At 34.6% G+C, this 20,104-nt stretch overlaps 4 protein-coding genes across 7 annotated transcripts; 1 reads left to right on the top strand and 3 right to left on the bottom strand.

The window, feature by feature from the left end:
• Positions 1-907: 907 nt before the first annotated feature.
• LOC105648414 (small ribosomal subunit protein eS10z) lies at positions 908-3,359 on the bottom strand. Its single transcript, XM_012234791.4, has 5 exons — positions 3,204-3,359; positions 3,059-3,107; positions 2,104-2,383; positions 1,870-1,999; positions 908-1,185 (listed from the first exon to the last, which is right to left on the bottom strand). The coding sequence occupies exons 1-5, from the start codon at positions 3,204-3,206 to the stop codon at positions 1,099-1,101; spliced, it is 549 nt and encodes a 182-aa protein (XP_012090181.1). The 5' UTR covers positions 3,207-3,359; the 3' UTR covers positions 908-1,098.
• Positions 3,360-4,681: 1,322 nt separating this feature from the next.
• LOC105648832 (uncharacterized) lies at positions 4,682-10,450 on the top strand. Of its 3 annotated transcripts, none has more exons than XM_089726963.1 (10): positions 4,682-5,290; positions 5,556-5,654; positions 5,792-5,844; positions 6,018-6,330; positions 6,980-7,170; positions 7,343-7,430; positions 7,548-7,858; positions 8,482-8,560; positions 8,707-9,972; positions 10,119-10,450. In XM_089726963.1, exons 1-10 carry the CDS (start codon positions 5,263-5,265, stop codon positions 10,142-10,144), a joined length of 2,454 nt encoding a protein of 817 aa, XP_089583089.1. In that variant the 5' UTR covers positions 4,682-5,262; the 3' UTR covers positions 10,145-10,450. The 3 variants fall into 3 exon arrangements, with proteins under 3 accessions (XP_089583089.1, XP_089583090.1, XP_020540785.1); XM_089726964.1 differs by having other exon boundaries at positions 4,684-5,290; positions 6,202-6,330; XM_020685126.3 differs by lacking the exon at positions 6,018-6,330 and having other exon boundaries at positions 4,684-5,290.
• A 597-nt stretch (positions 10,451-11,047) lies between these two features.
• Positions 11,048-14,714, bottom strand: LOC105648413 (Homeodomain-like superfamily protein). Of its 2 annotated transcripts, XM_012234790.4 has the most exons (9): positions 14,432-14,714; positions 13,806-13,863; positions 13,241-13,364; positions 12,952-13,125; positions 12,752-12,859; positions 12,364-12,473; positions 12,112-12,171; positions 11,492-11,586; positions 11,048-11,369 (listed from the first exon to the last, which is right to left on the bottom strand). In XM_012234790.4, the coding sequence occupies exons 1-8, from the start codon at positions 14,650-14,652 to the stop codon at positions 11,497-11,499; spliced, it is 945 nt and encodes a 314-aa protein (XP_012090180.1). In that variant the 5' UTR covers positions 14,653-14,714; the 3' UTR covers positions 11,048-11,369; positions 11,492-11,496. The 2 variants fall into 2 exon arrangements, with proteins under 2 accessions (XP_012090180.1, XP_012090178.1); XM_012234788.4 differs by having other exon boundaries at positions 11,048-11,586.
• A 2,575-nt stretch (positions 14,715-17,289) lies between these two features.
• On the bottom strand, positions 17,290-18,750 carry LOC105648412 (oxoglutarate-dependent flavonoid 7-O-demethylase 1). Its single transcript, XM_012234787.4, has 3 exons — positions 18,382-18,750; positions 18,054-18,301; positions 17,290-17,970 (listed from the first exon to the last, which is right to left on the bottom strand). The coding sequence occupies exons 1-3, from the start codon at positions 18,628-18,630 to the stop codon at positions 17,376-17,378; spliced, it is 1,092 nt and encodes a 363-aa protein (XP_012090177.1). The 5' UTR covers positions 18,631-18,750; the 3' UTR covers positions 17,290-17,375.
• Positions 18,751-20,104: the final 1,354 nt, after the last annotated feature.

Here is a 20,104-nt window from a genome sequence, read left to right as displayed (position 1 = left end):
GATCACGTTCAACTCATGGTGAGTACTTGAAAATTAGAACTGCTTATGTATATGCGACCTTGAGTTCGTCTTGAAACTGGTCTGTATGTTCTATAAATGGGCCACCAATGATTCGCCCCCTATTTGTGTTGTGACCTGCAAATTTGTCATCGAAGTCTCAGAAATTAATCCATGGAGGCTAAACCCACATAAATTCATGGAGGCTAAACCCGCATAAATAAAAGATAGAGGGTTTGTTATCTGAGAATCAAAAGGGGCAGTCCAACCCATAAGGGCGGTATACAATGTATTTTGGACATTGGATACCATCAGATTAGAGGGAAGAGTCGCGTGGAAAAGTCTGGAATCGGGATTAGTTGTGATCCCGCATGCGGCCAGCAGAGATATGTTCCTTGGGGAACTGCTAAAATACCGATGCTGGTGAAAAAAGTTTTGCTGAGCAATGACAACGAGGAGGAAGAAAAAATCTATAAACAAAATAGAATAGAATCGACATATTTTATTATTTTCTTTCGAAAGCATCATATATTCATAATTATATTTTTTCATAAAACTCAGAAGTAATAAATATTTACTTTAATATCTCAATATGGATTAACTATTTAAATAAATAAATAACGCAGGTAAACTTTTTCACCTTTTTTTTTTTTTTAAGATGCTTTGTTTTCAACAAATTATCCGACAGAATTTTTTATTACTTGTGACGTCAAAATAGAATCATATTTAATATTAATAAAAACTATATTAGGAAAAACATAAACAAAATTTACTATTTAAACCATATTAATAATTTTTCCTAATCTGTATAAAAATTGCAGCAAACCTAGTTTTCTAGGCTGGAACGAGTACTTATCTCTAACCCCACGGCTAACTCGCCAGTACAGAAAAAGCAAGAGAGGTAAGCAAGTAATTAAACCATTTTATCGATTACACCACAGAAAGCTTAAATCAAGTTATTTATAAATCTAGAATCCCAAAACAAGCTTGGTACTTATAATTTGAAGCTTACAAAAACACTACCATAAGGGCATCAAAACAAATCTTCCGCTTGCACTGCTACATAAGTAACACATAAATGGCAAAAATGCATGAAGACCTTTAAGCAAATCCAGAAGAACTAGTTTGAGCTGCCCCACCATAACCACCACCACCACCACGACCAAAGCCAGGCCTACCACCTGAGCCCTGTCCATTTTCAAAACATAACAAAATTACCAAACATAAGAAATACTGAACATGGTAGCATACAGTAGGAATATATCTAGAATACCGTAATATTGGGACATGACAATGTGTAACATAACATCTAATTCAAACATTCAAGTGATGTCATTCTAAGTTTGATGTTGATTCAATTCAATTCAACTCAATTTAGACTGAATTCGAAATCAAATTATTATAGGTATTTAACTCAATTCAAATCATTAATCCTCAAATAACTTCTCAATTAGAATTCACTTTAATCTATTTGAATGAATTTTAATTGAATTCCTGCCCATGGGTTTTCTCAAATGGACCTCTGAATAAAATGTAGATGACAAGTATAGATACAACAACCAAAAGAATAAAATAAAAGCAGCAACAGAAAAATAGAAAACGTAGAAGGGCCAAAAAGGATGAGGCATCCGACTATGAAAAGCTTGGCCAAGCCAAAAAAAAATGCATCAGAAAATTGGGAGAGGTTATAATCAGAGGCATAAAATACAGCTATTTTTCCAGCAAATTGATGTGGTATTCTTTCCAGCAATAGGCAGGAAAAAAAATGCACAAGAGAGAATAAGTCATGATGCAAAGAGTTGGTAATTGAACCCAAGGAGAACTCCAATGAAATAAGATGCATATAGTGAAACGGTATTGAAGTAAAATTACCCTAAACGATGGCTGGAAGTCCGCTGGAGCACCTCCCTTTTCACCACCAAAATCACCCCCTCGAGGGCCTCCACGGTACCCATCACGATCACCAAATCTTGGGCGGTCTCCATCAAAGCGAGGTGGGCCTCTACAGATTCAAATGAACAGAACACATAAATCACTTTGCAAACCATGAAGGGAAAAAAAAGAGCTAAATAACCTTTAAGAAACAAATGTTCAAATTCAAATTACCGGGGGCGATCACCAGGTGGGCCACCCATTGGCCGACCAGTGGGCCTTGCAGATTTCTTCAATGTAGCAGGAACAATTTCTGATGGAAGATTAAGGTAAGTCCTCAAAAACTCAATCCCATCATTTGTGAGGTACCAGTAGTAGTGCATCCATGCAAATGTCTCACGAACATACTCCTTGGACTTGAAACTCTGCATAAGCTTAATAACCTGCAGATTTGGGACATCGATATTTGGGTGTTTTGCAAGGTTGAAATCCTTCTTTGCGTAGCAAACTCCCTCTATAGATTCACAAAAAAATTGAAATCCAATTAATTCATGCCGGATTAGATGAAAATTTCAAAGCATTACACATCACCTCCCCCCAACCAAAAAAAATAAAAAGGAGCAATGTCCATCCAATTCCGCTTGAATTAAAATAGCACCTAGCTAAGTTCTCCCTTAGTTGAAAGCCAAAACCAAAAACAAATGAGAGATATTTCTTCGTCCGAAGCACATTTCCCAATAACCTATCAGTTAGAAAACAAAAAATGATGATCATTGCAAACCAATTTACAGACTCCGTTAAAATGTACTTAACACGAGCAATTAAGTGTTGTTAACAAATTTTTTGAAACTAAAATGAATAGAAAAAATCATTTGTAAATAAATTAGGTTGCAGCTTTAGTTCCTTGCATACTCGTTTTCTAAAAGTGATTGGAAAATTCTATAAATTTTTTTATGGGATTTAGAATTCTATAACTTCAAATCCATCAAGCTTCTAGAATTTTCAAATGAATATATATAATTAATAATTAGGTTTTTCATGAATTCAAAACCTTGCACAGAAACAAACAAACACGATAGCACTAGAATCTCCTTTTCCTTCATCTATTTTCTAGGTTACGTGAAGCGAACACCGAATAAAAATGAAAATAAATACTGAATAAAAACAAGTATAGGAGACATCTGCAAACCTTGAAAGAGATACTTGGAGATCTCCCTCCTGTTCTTCTCTGAAATAATCTGAAAACAGCACCAAAAATAGAAAAAGGTTTAAGTGACCATCCAAACAAGCCTGTTAATGGATATACTAGGAGATAGACGGAAAGAGAGAGTCACCATGATTGATAGCCGTTGGCTAGGAAAACCCTTGTTTTTGCAATTGCTGCAGAGAAGCAAGGAAGCTGGCGTTCAGGGTTTGGAAACCCTAGAGGCTCAACGATGATTCTATATATGGAACTATGTGGGCCGGATAAAACGGGCAACCCGGATTCTATTTGAATTGATTTTTCCGAATGGGCTTTGCAAAGAAAATGCAGTTAGCGTTGGGCCGCTCACAGTTCAAAACGTCCTTTATTAATCGACTTTTTAATATTCTCTCTCTTTTCCGAGATATTTTGCTTATATTAAAATTGATAAATTCTCTCTCTTTTATTCAAGTTAATACAATTTTTCTTTATTTTTAATATTTTATGATCTTTTATTAATTAAATAAATACTTTTTCAATTACATATTTACTCATCCAACAAACAATGATTGCTTAATTATTTTCAGATTTTCCATAAATATTATTACCTTTATATCAAAATATAAATCGTTTTAGAATAATTATTTTATTCCTCTACAATAATTTTAGTTTATAATAACTCTTATGTGCTATCACGAATGCTCAATTAGTCTTTCTAAGCCGATGGCATATTCATTATTTCACGAGACTATCAATAAAATCTAAAAATACAACAAATCTAATGGCTAGTAAAAAATAAATTAAAACAATATAATGTGAATATTCGAAGATAAGCATTGAAAAATAGCCAGAAAAAAAAAATGTCTCGAGGAAAATACGACCTAGGCACTCGTCCTTTTAATTGCTAAAGAAGTGTTTGGTTTGGTTTCATTAGAGGCCAGCATTTTCATTTCATTACAGTCAAAGATGATCAAAATGCGGATTTTGTCATTGGTTATACAATTATGCGCAATTGCATCTCCTGCATTGTTGAGTAATTTCTTGCTATACAAGATATTTTGTATTTCGCTTTCTACGTGCTAAATTTAGGAGGTCTATCATTCACCCATCAATTTCCTTTTTTGCCGCGCCATTCCTTTAGTGCAAGAGTTATATTACAATATACGCTCAGACACTGCTGTAATTGAAACAGACTTATATAATTACAATTTTAAAAGCAAATTACATTGAAGTTATAAATTTAAAGACAAATTACATTAAAGTCCATTACAGGCAGCAATAACCATAAGAGGCATATATCAATTAGCTCCATAAAGCAAGCTATTTAATCTCAATATGTATATCTATTCAGCAATTTAATTTTATCCTAAAATATTTATCTTGCAGTACAAAAAAAACAAAAAAAAAAAAAATCAGTTGACTTGTCCCTCAAAATCATGTCATTTAGGTGTACGTGTCTTACCATGCAAATCAATAAATTTAGGAGCACATGGTGGATGCGACGATCATATTATTCTTTTTCATTCAAATATCAAATAAAAATCTGCCACGTCAGGAAAGAGAAATCAATCGTAAGTTGCAGAGTAAACGGTCCTGATCTAAGATGAAGCCTTCCGCATTTGATTATAGTTCCTTATGGGAAAATAAATCAACTTAAAACACCCTATATATACCCCGTCTGTGTCTGTCTCAACTCGCCATAACACAGCACAAAGGAAATGCTGGTCCCTGGACTACAAGGCTGATTCTCTCTTTATGTGCACTGTCACGCTACTTTTCCTTCATTTTCTCTGCTTCCAAACGGATATTGCACATAGAAGCCCTGCAACTTTGTCCAGAAAAGTTTCTCTTAGGAAACATTGAAAGCTCGCCTGTAAAGAGTCTGATTAGAGCTTTATTTTCCCGTTGATTCGTATAATTCGGATTTCGAGAGCATAGCAAGAAAATGATTCAGTGTCTTTATAGATAACTATATCCTTAGGGTTTTATAATACTCGGATTCTAGAAAGCACAACTATCCACGGTATATACACTGTTTGATGGGCGATCGTTTGATTTTTTCATGAAAACAAGTTAAGCCGTCTATTTTTAGGATTTTTAGAATTGAAGGGGAAGTTGTATTGATATTACTACTATTTTTTTTCTTTTTTCGGTGAAGAAAATGAGTACAGATTCTGAAATTGAATGTTCATTGCCGAAATCAAGTTCAGATGACAATAAAGCTCGAGAATCCTACAGGTAATTCTCTAATTTGATGTTATTATAGTTTTTTCAAGCTTCAAAACCTGTTATTATGTTTCAGTTAATTGTTTACGTTACTTAACAGTTAACTGTGTTTGGTTGCTGAGAAAATGAAAGGAAAAAAGTGGAAATCGACTCGTTTCTGATTTCTAGCTATTAGTGTTTTGTTGTTTTGCAAACTATTTGAAATCAAACAGTAGATCGTTTGTATCATTGCATATTTGTCATAGATGAAGATATTTATATCTGTTTTGTTGTACAGGGAGTCAAAATTTTCGTATAGGAGAGAATTTCTTTTATCGTTTTCTCAGTTGGATGGATGTAAGAAGATACCAATCGGACTTGATTCATCGATTTTTAGGTAAAGATATGTTATAATTGCTCACCTTTTGTTCTTCTGGTGCTAAGATCACATTATTGTTCTTTTGCAGCACTGTTATTCTAAAGTTTATTTTTCTTCTCATAATTATTTATTTATATTTTAAATTTTGGAAACAGTGAACTCAAAGATGCTGCTACTGGTTCACCATCACAGTCCTATAGTGATTCAGGTATTTAATCAAACGCAAAATTTTCTGATTGTTTCTGCTTCAAAAGATATTTATCTCCAAATGTATATGTTTAATTTCAACTTTACCATTTACCATTTACCATTTAATTTATTATTTCTAACATAAAAATACAAAATATCAATAAGATATTTTCTCATTACAAATGATTTCAGTCTCTTATAGGAGAAAAGGGCGTTTACTTACTATCAGGGAGATGTGGTAGAAAATATTGGTTAGGTAGAAAAATAACTCGGCCCTTGTTGAAAGTGAAGTATATCAATGAGACTACTGCTTCCAAATTAATGCAGCCTCAAATGCTCCAATTGAGTGATGTTGAACCACCTGATTGTAATGCAGATTCTGGTAGGTGGGACCGCAACCTATCTCAACATTTGCAGCAGAATCCTGAAAATGGAGTTTTGGGAAAGGATGGTTTTCTAAGAGAGCCTGGACCTATTGCTGGGGTTTCTGTTGTGAAGGTTCAAGGTAGCAGTTATATACTCAACAGAAGTGATCTCAATAGTGCTTCTACTGGTTTACCACAGCCTTCTAGTCATTTAGGCTTGTGCTTAAAGACTTTGACATATTATGTTATCAAATATTTCTGTCTCTATTAATATTGATCTCTCAATGATCTTTTAGTCTTTGTTTCTGTCATTTAATCTCTTATAGAAAAATCAGAAAATCTGAAGGTATTAGTGAATTTGAAGCCATTTTAGTAGGATTAATTAATTAGTTTGGTTCAAAGGGGAATTCTACATTGATCTATATTTATGGTAGAAACAGAAAGGACTGCATTTAGTTTAAGACTGACTAATATATTTCTAATACTGGCTCCTGCTATATTGTTTTCCATGTGAAGCTCTCATCTCCTCTTGCAGTATTTCTCTATGATTATCCATGATGGGTTTTTATTAAGTTTATGGTATCAGATAGAGCTCTCTAAAACCCACGCCCTGAGGGAATGTGGGGACTGGAAGAGGTGTATTGACTTCCCATCCCTGTCTTTTTCATGCTCAATGCTCTGCTTTCAATTGTTTAATCGTAGTGTAATTGAAATGAAAAATGGAGTTTCCTTGGTTTCATCTGGCTTTTCTCGTGGATTTGTGAAATTGAGCCATCTTGTTAAACACAGACTCTGGCAGACGCAATGGAAACTTAACTCAACAATCACAGCAGAATCTTAATTATGGAATTTTGGGAAGGAGTGGTCTTCTAAGAGAGGCTGGACGCCTGGCTGAGGTTTCTGCTCCAACGGTTCTAAGCAATCGTCATCATCTTCTCAATAGAAGTCCTACGCCATATCGGCCTCCACACTTCTATAAGGTGCAGTTGGTGCTTTGTAAATTTGGTGCTAATGTAACGTAGCATAACATTCAACTGCTTTAACTGATCTCTACCATTATGGGCATGCCGCCAAACACTAATTACATCTTTGCCATCTAAGCAGTGTTGTAAATTGAAAAAGTAATAAAAGAATGGCATCCTTGTCTTTCAGATGAATCTTTCAAGCAAAGAGAGTAAAGATTTGTATAATTCCGAATGTCCAAGTCTGGAGAGACAAGAAGAGGAAAGAAAGCCAAGAGGTAAATTCTCCGGCCTATGCTTTTCCATGGATTTTATGCTTTGGGTGATCTTTGTAATATCAGTCCATATAGATGTATCAAGTCTTAAAAGCGCTCAGATGAAAAAACTTTTCCTAGATTCAATTGAGTTGCTGAGGAAGGAACATAAAGCTATTGAAAGGAAACAAAAAGAAGTTTCAGATGAGCACAAAGAAAATTTGGACCCATGTATTGCTACGCACCCTGAGGACTCCAGAAGTCATAAGAGGAGTTCTAATGGAAGCAATCCATCAAAGGAATGTCTGGTGTCGTCTCTTTCAAATGATGCTTGGTGTTTTTCTTCCATACAAGATTCTGCATGCATAGGAACACTATCACCTGCTTTTGCGAGCATGTCCCTGTACAAGGGCATTGAAACACAATCCTTGAACCATTCTCCCAGGCGAGAGGTAATTGGTGACATTTGTTCAAAATTCCAGATGCAAATTTATCCCCACCACAACTCTGTTAGCCATTTCTTTCCTTCTAACGCATGTTGTTCTTTGTTGAGTTTTTAAACATAAATTAGACTTGTTATAGCTAATGCATGGTCCGCATACTATTGTTGTCACTGATTCATGTTCGTATCATAGTGTCACAAGTGGAAAAGTAAAAGCAGTTCGTCTTCTGTGGCAAGTCATAGCTCATAATTAGTGACTAGAACGCAACTCAATTTAGCATCAATTCTCAATTTGGTAATTTTAAGATACTTTATTCCTGCTGCTAATATTTGAAGCAAAACAAGAATAGAACAGATTAAAATCAAATTTTCCATGCCTTTGTGTCTGAAACTGTAAGGAACTTCTTATTGCTAAGTACCTCATTTCGAACTATAGCTGTTCTTGTGAAGTTGGTTTATGTTTTGAAGAATCACTGTAAGATTATATCTCCCTTGAATGAAAGTCATCTTGCCAGCTTAATCATAATTCTGCTTCATCACTGTAACACTTGAAGTTCTGACTGCTTATCACTTTCTATAGATTACCTACATACTGATATGATCTGACACCCAGTGGATTTACTGTCTGTGCAGCATTATGATGTTAAGGTGGATTGGGCAGAGAGGTCCGCGTTATCCTCTTCCTACTTAGTTGATAAGTTTACTGAAGAAGGTATTTTCCATGAATATAACAATACCAGATTCAAGCCATTTCTTGTTTTTTGCCTTTTTTTTTTTAATGAAGTTTCCTGCAAGTTTCCAAATTGTGTAGTAAATTATAGGGGAATCTAAACTTAACTACTTTTCCACATTCACTAGAGAAAAAGCCAGCAGATGGTATCTCGAAAAGAATGGAGAGTGATGAATCTGAAATTGCTGAGGAGCAAGAGTATACTAGTTTACTTGCTCAAATAAATAGAGTTGCACAGAAGATGTTGGTATCTACCACCCATTCTGCCGATGAGATCTATGAGCTGATGAGTGCTGATACAGCGAAGATGCCTCCAGGTGTTTATATGTGCGAGGAAATTAAACAATCCATTAGATCAGAGGCCAGTAACAACCAGCTACCTCAGCATCGAGGCATACAATATTGTTATGTAGAGAACAGCCAATCAAATACTGCTGCTACTCCTGGGGCATCTCAGCTCCTTCTTGATTTGTTAAGGAAGAGTACAAATGCAATAGATCTGGCAGGAGTACTTTCAAAGCTAAACATTTCTAATTCGAAAACCAATGTAAACTTGTTCAGGAACCCTTCTTGTGAACCAATACATGGAGCAGGTTCCAAAAAAGAGTTGAAGTCAAGTGAATTAGGGGTTAGTCTAAAAGGATCTGCTGCTGCGGTTATTAAATATGATCGCGGTAACCTCACATTTCCAGCTGAGGGTAACGCAAGTCCTTTGCCAGCGAACAAATTCATCAGAACCAATCATGAAACTGCTACGACTTTTGGTGATGTTGACAGCAAAGTAGGCTTGGATTTCCGAAGTGAACGAGAATTAGAGCTAAAACCTGTTATTGAATTGGACGAGAAAGGCGATTCAATTGATGAAATCTGTTGGCCTGATGAAGACAGTTTGATCACATTGGATGACCTAATATTTCCAATTGAATCAATTTTAATGGGTGAGGGGAATTCAACTGAAACCAATTCATTTTCCCCAGGAACACCAGGTGAAAGTGCTCAAAAGCCAGCTGCTTTTGAAGTCAACTTACCTGATGAAAGAACTTCTAGCAGTTTGAGAAACACAAGGCCATCTTACCCACAGTATTCTTGTAAGAATCTAGGGCAAGCCTTCTTCCACCGATCTGATGTCTGGTCCTCAGATTCAAAGACCTATTATAATCCTCCTATAAATGTGCTTCCACATCTCCATCCTATGTCTAACACAAGGTTTGATAATTCTGTTACGCGTCCTGTTTCGCAGCAGAAACTAATTCCTGGTGAATTTCCTATTGGTGCACCATATGATCGTCCCATCAACGAACTGATTAGTCATCCTAATTGGCTTAGCCAAACACAAAATTTTACCCTCAACCATCAGCAACATATCCATGGAGGATTTGATACGCAATATCCTGGTAAAGCACAAGCCACTTCTATTATTCAGCTCTTTGCTTTTTATCTTCTGAGCAATTGAATTACTTTTGTTCTTTGAATATGCTTCGATGATTTGAAAGCCAATTTTGGATAATTACGATTCAATTCTATTGTCATCTGTCGTTAGGTCGTAATGGACTCTGGCGAAGATAGTAAACATGCAAAGAAGCAACCTCGCAAGCCATGGTCAAGAAGTGCTGGACAATTTGGCACTGACTAGTTATCGAATAATGTTTTCCTCATAGGTCTAAACTACTTTTATAAAATGCTCAAAAGGATACCGTTGTTCCAAGGACTTCTGTCAGGACTAGAATGCTTAGCAGATGTTATTCTATTTTTACACGTGTGCATATGTTTACTGTTTAGATTCAATCCAGATTATTAAAAGATACAGTGGATTGTCTTACCCTTCGGCTTTCACGACAAAATTGACATGGGGCTGAAAAGTGGAACTTTTAACTGCTCTATGCTAGAATGTTGTGCATACAACAATATATTCTCATCTGGCTGCCTTCTTTTGTTTTTTTTTTTTTTTTTTTTACACTTAAGTTTCTGGAGCTGTTCAATGTCAGTTTTGGTTAATAGGATAACTAGAAGTCAGGTATCTCTCTCTACCTGTATTCTTCATATTTTAATTGGGTTATGAGAATTGAACTTTCTGTCTACCATAACGAGTCAAGAGTATATTCGTGTTCAAAAGTTCAAGCCAGCCATTCTCCAAGCAGCTAATGAATTAATTTGGTCATTTTAAAAAGTCATTCCGAGTTCCCAGCGATATCCCTCTTAATTTGCAAACTAATAAGTCACTCTTCAGATGGAGAAACTTATTTGAGATGATCTTTGACAAAGATTCTCCAGTCCAAAAATTTTTTAAGCACCATAATTAAGACAGTGAGGGAATAAAACGAAAATTATTAGAATAGGATCATCGGAGGACGGAAGCTCTTCAATCAAAAGACATGCAGCATTCTGGACAATTCAGGTATTGCATGCAACTTATTAAAGTCCATTCCCTGCATATATTTTCATGTCTTGCAACCGGATGAAATTACAGGATTCTCAGAAGACATAAACAACTTCAATTGCAAAAGATCACATAGCTTACATAAAGTAGAGTTGACTAGGAATTATTTGAAAGTCAAAACTTGAATACAGAGATTCAGCACTGTACAGGGGAAAACTTTTATAACTGCATTACTATACACTCCCCAAGTACTAAATATCTATTTCCTCTTCCTTTTATATCTTTTCGATATATACATGGGACTGGAATGATAGAAGTTACCTACAACTGATGGCGTAACCAACAGAGGCAAACTAATAACAAAACAAATTGGAGCACATGCCTTTAATAGCTGGCATTTGAAGCTACCTGTAGCTTTTGTCCGGACAGAACATAGAATTCAAAGATAGTCAGTATCATAATATTTCCACAACAAACTCAATGGAGGTTCAGGAACATCCAACAGTGGAGATTTATCAGTTGGTCCCACTACTTACCCAAATTAAGCAACACTCTTTTGTATGTCATCTTTAAGGGTTTTGTTTGGACCAATTGCTTGTGTATCAATCTCATATGCAGAAAGCAACCGTCTCTGTATTATCAATATCACAAAGCATGTCAAAACTCCAAATTGGATAGATGGATTAGCTACTATGACAAATTGAAAAGACAAATGATTTTCTTGGACAAGAGACACAAGTGGCAGCAATGTGTCTCAGGCACTTCGAAATGTCAACTGGTCAGCATTCCAACTGCAATTGGGTTCAAAGTGGCTGAAGAGAGCACCAAATGCATAGGTGAGACTTACTAACTAGTAACTTGTGCTAACATTTTTTCATTTTTGGCCATAGTTCACAACTTATTATATCAGGTTCTCCAAGATCCAATGCATATTACATAAATAAAAACTCTCTTTCTCCATCACAAATAAAGACAGAAATTGAGCAACTAAAGTATATGACATATAATAAAAATAAGATAGTATTTTGTTTCATTGAACACAACATGATGTTTGTAAGGAGATTGTTTTATATTTAGATGAGAAAGAGTGGCTAATGTGCACACAATAAGCTGATAACACAGCAACAACAAAGAACTAAGAAGAAACACCACTTACATGATCCTCAAAATCAGGGCTGGTCAGATTGATAGAGAGGTTTCTCATCAACAAAAGCACCTGAAGAGAAACCAAAAACATGTAACATATAAGTTGTTAACATTGTGGACAAATATGCTATAAGTTATAAATGCTTAACTTGGAGTCTTAGACCAGGAACCAACTTTACTAATGAAGTACTATGTCATACTAATGTACATGAGCACCTATAAGAAAGAGGGAGGGAGTATCAGTTCGAAGTAAAAAACACACCGTCTCAACATCTATAGGATCCATCTTTTTTAGTCTCTGCAGATGACCAGTAGCATTTGGATCAAAGACACTGCCAATAAAGCCGTAAACTTGAGCAAAGTCAGGCAGAACTGCAAATAAAATGGCAGTATGAGTACTAACACGTACTTGAGCAGAATGAAATACAAAACATAACTCACAGCTTGTGTAAACCAAAAGTCATTACATGCACATTTGCAGACACAAGTGGGATGCGTAGATTTTAGAGATTTGTCGCAACTACATTATGATTTAGCTCTTAAGTTTTCAAAGAAAAAAATATATTTCCAGTGAATTTAAGACTTCTATTCAGATATTCCAACCATTTATCAACATTACAAAGAAAATTAATATGAAGGGAAAACCTCACCTCTCAATGGATGGCCATGATTCCCCAACTCAGGGGCTTTTTCAACAATTGGTTTCGTTCTAGGAGTACTCTCAGTGCTACTGCAACAATTATTTGTCACTAGTGGCCCTGAAAAGCACATATAACATGAAAAAAATGAAACCAGAGAAATAATTTTGCCAAAGAGGCATCAGCTATATATATAAGAGACGGTTATGAACCTTTTTTTTGATTTGATAAACTAGCTGCTGACATATTATTTGTCCAAGAACCTGCCACAGCAGCAGTTATAGGGCTCAGAGGCATTGAAGTGGATTCAGGCCTTCTAACAAATCCAGTTTCAAGGAGAGGAGATGATGATTGAAAGGATCCAGAAGGTTGCGAGGTCGTTGGGGCTGTGAAGATTGACAGACACAATATGGAGTTACATTGGCTATCTGATTACAATACTAGAATTGCTAAACATACTTACTAAAAAAAAAAAAAAAAAAAAAAAAAAGCCATTCTCACCATTTTTCATGGCTTTCTGAGGATATGGATGAGCAGCCTTTCTTTTAGGCCTAGGAGGAGGCAGATGTTCATTAGTTCCATTCTTCTGAACCTTTAGAAAATACTTCTGTGCATGACTACGTATCTGCAAAATATAGCTTTGAATTTGGTGTTTTTTGATATTTGAGAATTGCAAAAAAAAACAAGAGGAGTTGATGCAGAAGTAAAATGATATAAATCATGTCAATTTAACAAATAAATCATATTTGTTAAGAAAATCACCAAACAACTACACTGAAATACATTTATAAGAGACTATCCCTTTTTGAGTTGATGTAAATTATCCAAAATGACATCGAGTGAAGTAACATTATTGGTTACACAAACATCAAACTACCAACAGAAAATGTACAAATAATCACACAACAGAAACTGCCAAAACATGAGAGTAAAGAGAGTGAGAGGCAAGACCAGAATACTGGATCTTTCACAAAAAGAGTGACAATACAATACAAGAGGCAACAATGATTAGTAAGTATTCACATTTTTGAAGGATAGTTAAAACTATAAAATTTTCTTCGCATACCTGAATAACTGTTTTTGACCCAACAAATGCTTCAATCTTTTTCCAGTCACGATCAAAGCTGAATAAGATCAATGTAAGCATCATGACAATATGCATATAAAAAATGTGATAAAAATGAAATTAAGAAGCATATATTAATTTTATGTTAGAAACTTTCATTAGCCAGCTCATCTGTCAGCCAGTTTTTTACTTCTAGCAAAACCTAGAAATGAAATTGCGAAGTTAGAAAGAACTACAAAAAAAAAACTTACAGTTACAGTAGCAAGCAGTTAATGAAAGGCATAGCCAAATCTATTTACTGAATCAAATCCAGAACACAGAATATTGAAACTATTTAACTGCCGAAAGAGATATAACCCCACTATACTTATAAGCTCAATTCAGCTGCATTTTTTAGACTAACTTTTCTCTTCCTCCAGTTTAAGCTCGATAGTCTTGAGCTACTCGTGAAATTCAAGTACGTTTCAAGCAACATTGGACTAAATTGACTAGCTACCTCATTTGACAGCCTAAATTCACACGTAAATGTGTATATATCTAAGCATATTAAATACAGGGAACAAACCCTAATTGGAATTGAAGCAGAACAAATTTTGATAAATTAAGAAAAATGAGAAGTAATTTACAGCTGGAGAGCTTCGAGGAACTTGTCGTGTTCAGGTTCAGTCCAGCTTTCTCTGGACTTAGTGATGGTGTAGGGTTTGCGGATCTTCTTAGACGGATCCTCCGATGAAGACGTGGTGGATGCAGTGGTAGGAGCTGTGGCGAAGGGTCCTAGACCGGGTAAGGCCATTCCGTTTGGATCCAGGAAGAATCCCTCTGGCGGGTTCGGATTTTTAGAGACCATGCGATAACGAGATTTGGGGTTTTAGCTTTGAATTAACGGAGAAATGGGGCTTTTGTGAGGACACGAGGGGTTCTTATATGAAGCATAAAGATAGAATTCGATACTTTGCGCCTTTGGGTCAGTACGGATGAGTGGCGTATAAGAATATGCCACGTTATCGCAGCCCGCAATTTTCAATCCCTTACGCTTAATTATTACGTACTAATCCTAAAACAATACTATATAGTTCATATTTAATTTAAAATATTCAAATAAATTGTTAATTTTTCTATTTTAATTAATGAGTGAAACAACAACTAAACCTTATTTTCTATTTAGTTAAAACATAAAAGTCAATACGTTAAAAATGCATTTTATTAATAATACCTCCTAAACTTACATTAATCATCTTATTAAAAAGATTTTTATTAATTTTCTATCAATTTCTTCTTCTTCTTCTTCTTATTATTATTATTATTATAAGATGGATACTATTAAAATTTTTTTAAAAAAATTAGCTTCTACGATGTGAATTAATTATCTTTTATTTTCTACGAGTATTTTAGTATATTTTATAAAGGTTAAGCCAATCCACATGGGCTGTGAATTAAATTTATTTTAGCATGATTTAAGGTTCATACTTTGATACTTCTCATGGTGAGGAGGTAGAGGTAGTGTCAGTGGTGTCGGGGGCAGCTGATTTTACTGGGATAAATCAGACGTGAGTCGGTTAATAAAGCAGAAAAGGAAAGGAGGAGATAGCCAGATAGGGCTCCTCAGAAGGTATGACACGTGGCGAACGACAACTAGATGATTGTAAGAGATGTATGGGACCGAAGGTGTACCGGGGTACTGAGTGGCTGACGATGAACACACATAGGATAGGAGAAGATATTTAATGTGGGTCCTACTAAAATTGCACCATGGAAAGTGCCCTGTCCTTCTCTTTTTCCATGATATTTTGCTTTGTATCCATCTCCAATTCTCCTTTCTCCGGCCATGTTTCAACATTTTTACAAATGCGTTATGCACTTTCATTGATGCCCTAAATTTAAAATTAATGATTATGAACAACTTCCAAACCTAGCTGATGGATAAGTCGTTCTAAATGGCCTAATGTATATTTTACAATGAGTTTTTGCTGATTCTTTTTGTATCCCTTTAAATTTTATAAAAATTTAATTATAACGATACACTTTCATATTTCAGTAATAATTTATCTTTTATCAAAATGAAATAATTGTAAGGTTCAATTATGAAGTATAATTATTATTGACATGTGAAAATATATTCTTATAATTAAACTCCGCTAAAATTCGAGAGACCACAAAAAAAAAAAACGGTCAAAATTTATTATCAAATTTATATATTCAATAAATTTCTAAATTAACGATTATGAATGACTTTCAAACCTAGCTAGCCAATGGATGACTTGTTCTCTTAGTCAAATATTAATTTTATATTTGTATATATATATATATTGATATGGAACTTCAAGAATAGTGGCTTGCCACCCAAATCAGATTTGATATATAAATCTTAAATCTCAAATGAGGAACCCTAATTTTCAAATTAGAAATTTCTTATTGGATGGAATTGCGGATCTTAACCTGAAACTCAATTAGAAATATGAACCAAAAATATCAAGGTGAAAAAGATTAATTATCTTTAATAAGTTCGAAAACAAGTTCAATGAAAAATCACAGAGAATTCACCTCTCTTGAAATAAAACGCATAAACTGAGTAATGCCCCATAATGCTTGATAGCTAAGTATTTATATGTAGGAAACCTAAAACTAATTAAAACATAAAGCACAATTGAAGTAAATCCAATTATACTAATTTAAACATAAGCGAATTATAAGGCCTAAGGCCCACACATTTGGATAATGTGAACCGGCCTTTATGACTTTTATGCGATACTACTATTTGGTCTATTTTTTCGCCTTTTGAGCAAATATTAATGTCATTGCTTGAATTCAAAAGTCAATGCTTTTTTCCCTTTGCCCAAAGGAAAAGTCAATGTTTTAAGGGCTATGGCATTTGAGAATTATATCTCCAGCTTTTATTATTTGTCCAACCGTACCGTTCTATCCTTAGTTTACTATCTTAGTTACTAGAGATTTATGATAGAAATAGTTATTTCAATTTCTAAATATATATTTTTTATGAGAATCACTTGAAAATAATATTTCCATGTTTATGAAATATTTTGTATATATTTTTATAAATTATGAAGATAGGACATTTGTATTAGGGTGATTTATAGTGCTAATCAATAAGTTAATCAAGTTTTTAACTCTTAATAATTAACATTGCACTGTAGAAGTCTACTTTTTTTTTTTTTTTTTAAATTTCGATGAATAAAAATGACAAAATATAATTTTTTGTATTTTGAAGGAGCAAATATAATTTTGACAAGATCTTTTTTGCCCTTTTTTCGGGAGGTGACCCCTCCAACACGTAGCTGTGTTGGTCCCTACAATTAAACGTCTTTTACTTTTATGGATTCTATTTCTTATACCTTTCTACAATACTGGTTAAGTTTCTTTTTATTATCTTTTATTTATAATAAATAGATAAATATCAGACAATCAATCAATCTACAGAATGAATGTAATTTGAAATCCTACGATTTTTTTTGTCGGTGCACCTAAACCGAGAGTTGATACATTTATTAGTACATTTTATTTTATATATATATGTATAGTTCGAATAAAATTTGTCTAGACCTGGTGTACATTTCAAGTGTTTTTTATTTCAGCATTTGGAATCCTCAGCAGCTCGATGAACGATTTTCCATCGAGTTGACGAGTAAGATAGCCTTTAAGATAATCAGAAACGCTCGTTCTCTTAAAAACTTGTGGAGTTTTGGGAGTAATAAGGCTGGAAGCAGCAACCAAATCTCCATCAAACTTTGGGTTGTGAAATGTAGCAATTGAGAGCCTCTCTTTACTGGAATTAATAGTTGCTCGATGTTCAATGCTAGGGTAAATTCCATTCGTCAGAATCTCCAACATGTCTCCAATGTTGATGATAAAAGCATTTGGAATGGGTTTAACAGGAATCCATACCCCGTCTTTCTTTATCTGAAGCCCCACGACGTCGTTTAGCTGGAACAGGATGGTGAGGCCAGATGCATCAGAATGTGGATTGACGCCCATCACAAGTTCTGGTTGTGGACATGGAGGATAGTAATTCATTCGCATTGCTTGCCATCCTTTTTCAAATGACTCTGTTATGTAATCAACTTCCAATATTCCAAGAGCTTTTATTACCAAGTTAAATATTTTATTGGCAAGGCCTTGCAGTTCTTCTGAGTAGGCTTCAATGGCATCCCTACGCAAAAGAAAATCTTAGTCTGTAAAGTTAATGTACCAAAAATACAAAAATAAGCTAACATGAGAATCGAGAGAGAGAACCTGAATGAGGGAGGGAAATTGTCGAATAAGTGAGGTTTTCTGGAATGGGTTGGAAGAGTAACAATGTAAAAGAGGTCACCCCATTCAAGCTTCTGCTCCTCAGAATGAACAAAATGCTGTCCAAATCCTTCTGCTTCTCCTGCTTTTTGCCAAAATTTCTTCTTCTTTTCGATTGGAAGATTGAAGAATGCTGCAGTCTCTATCTTCATTTTCTCCAATAGCTCTGTGGTCACCCCATGATTCACTAACTGCATGCACAAAATTAATATTGTAAACTCTTTGGTATATATGGTGGGGATGGAGGACTTGAACCCTGTCACTTGCATACCTGGAAGAAGCCCCAATCTTTACAAGCAAGGTGGAACTTTTGGAGCTCAGAATCCAGAAATTGCTGAGGAAATAACTTAGCCATGTCAATGACAGGAATTTGGGGTAAAGAAGTGCTGTTGGTGACAGTAGAGGGAGGCTGATGATCAAGGCGAACATATCTTGGTGGGATTGAAATCAACTGGTCCTTCGCTATTTCCTTCACAGAAGGCACCAAGACAGTGCTCCCTAGCCTGGATTTTCCGTCCATTAATTCTGCTCCTAGCCATTTTCAATAAATTTTTTCACTTATTAGTTATTTCGCAAAAGAAAATACATCTTCTTGAATTTTGACCAGAAAATCAAAGAAAGTACTGTTTTACATACTGCTTCTTTATAGTACGGGCCTACATATTGTGTAGTAATTTTATGTTTTTTGGATTTTTATGTTTTTACGGTCATTTTTCCGTCCTGCCTAGTTTAAATCTAACTAATTAGAAAAAAAATCTCTAATATTATCTTCTTAATCTAAATCTTAAAGTTGAAAAAAGGGAGTAAACCATTCTTTAAAAACATAGAATACCATTAATTGATAAGAAAAAGCAAAGAAACCTTACCTTCTTATACAAGCTCTGCACTCTCCTCTCCTTGTTTAGGTACCTCAGCTTAATTTCTGTGTATCATTGCATATTCAGCCAACTTCAAATTCAACTTATAAAGAAAATGAATTTGGACTTTGAATCCATTTGTCTTAGAGATTTAGTGATTCATAAAATAACAATAATAACAAATTTGTTGCCTAGAAATTAGCATTCTACCTACCAGGGCTGATGGTTTTCAGGTGTCACCATGTTGAATATACATATTTTGGAAAGATTATTACAAAGTCTTTTTACACTACGTAAAATATATGACCTTGTCCAAAGTAAGAAGATTGAAGTAATGCCTGAAAGTCCAGTGTAGGTCTAACCATTAACTGGATCGGCAATGGAAGTTGTCATTATTGTTGAAAAATGAGAGTATCATCTGCATTAGATGAAGTAATTATGAAGAGAAATTTTTTCCGCATTTTGTCGGTGCATGGTGCAACATAGCATTTTCCTTATCAATATATGTCACCTACTTGTATACCATATTGACTTTGTCAAAAAATAAAAAAAATAAAAAAAAATGCAAATGTGGGTTAACACTAATGTTTTCTAATCATACATGGCTACTACAAATTGCATTTTTACGTGTAATAATTAAGGGAGACAAAATTAAAAGGCGAACCTTAATTTTTTAGATTAATTAGACGTGATGTGGTTAGTTTTAACACGTTTTGTAAAAGATATATATAATAATAAAAGCTTTTGAGTTCGAGTTTTCTATTCGTCGTTGACAGAGTCTTACTTGAAGCTGAAGGACTTATAAATAGAGAAAAATAGAGTTAGGACTTAGAGCCCCCGGAGGAGTGGTTTCCAGAGCAAGTAAATAGTATTAGAGATAAGTTTAGAAGAAGCTACCTTTCTATACCTTTTTCCTATTATTGATTGGGCAAATTACTAATTGCTCCCTCTAGTTTGATAAAATTAACTGCATAGCCTCTTCCATTTAAAAAATGTGAATGTATCGTCATGATTTCCTATTAGCATTAACCTTTAATAAAAACATCAAAATATATTTTGGTCCGTCCTAAAAACGGCGGCAGTAGCGCACTTGAACATGAATAACCCTTTTTGATATTTTACGCGCATTCTTACATG

This window comes from Jatropha curcas, chromosome 10 (assembly GCF_041381405.1).
Source record: "Jatropha curcas cultivar XTBG-Jc1 chromosome 10, XTBG_Jcur_1.0, whole genome shotgun sequence".
Classification (NCBI taxonomy): domain Eukaryota; kingdom Viridiplantae; phylum Streptophyta; class Magnoliopsida; order Malpighiales; family Euphorbiaceae; genus Jatropha; species Jatropha curcas.
Note: the sequence above shows the minus strand (reverse complement) of the source record. Positions and strands in the feature narration are given on the sequence as shown.

Coding starts and splice junctions, on each gene's coding strand:
- LOC105648413 (XM_012234788.4), bottom strand. CDS start 14,652: ATGGTCTCTAAAAATCCGAACCCGCCAGAGGGATTCTTCCTGGATCCA. Junction 13,365..13,805: donor GGTCAAAAACAGTTATTCAG/GTATGCGAAGAA, acceptor TATATTTTGCAG/ATACGTAGTCATGCACAGAA. Junction 13,126..13,240: donor TCAGAAAGCCATGAAAAATG/GTGAGAATGGCT, acceptor CAATCTTCACAG/CCCCAACGACCTCGCAACCT.
- LOC105648412 (XM_012234787.4), bottom strand. CDS start 18,630: ATGGACGGAAAATCCAGGCTAGGGAGCACTGTCTTGGTGCCTTCTGTG. Junction 18,302..18,381: donor AAGATTGGGGCTTCTTCCAG/GTATGCAAGTGA, acceptor TTGTGCATGCAG/TTAGTGAATCATGGGGTGAC. Junction 17,971..18,053: donor AATTTCCCTCCCTCATTCAG/GTTCTCTCTCTC, acceptor TCTTTTGCGTAG/GGATGCCATTGAAGCCTACT.
- LOC105648832 (XM_089726963.1), top strand. CDS start 5,263: ATGACAATAAAGCTCGAGAATCCTACAG. Junction 5,291..5,555: donor AAAGCTCGAGAATCCTACAG/GTAATTCTCTAA, acceptor TTTGTTGTACAG/GGAGTCAAAATTTTCGTATA. Junction 7,859..8,481: donor ACCATTCTCCCAGGCGAGAG/GTAATTGGTGAC, acceptor CTGTCTGTGCAG/CATTATGATGTTAAGGTGGA.
- LOC105648414 (XM_012234791.4), bottom strand. Junction 2,384..3,058: donor CTCCAAGTATCTCTTTCAAG/GTTTGCAGATGT, acceptor GTGAATCTATAG/AGGGAGTTTGCTACGCAAAG. Junction 2,000..2,103: donor CCACCTGGTGATCGCCCCCG/GTAATTTGAATT, acceptor TTGAATCTGTAG/AGGCCCACCTCGCTTTGATG.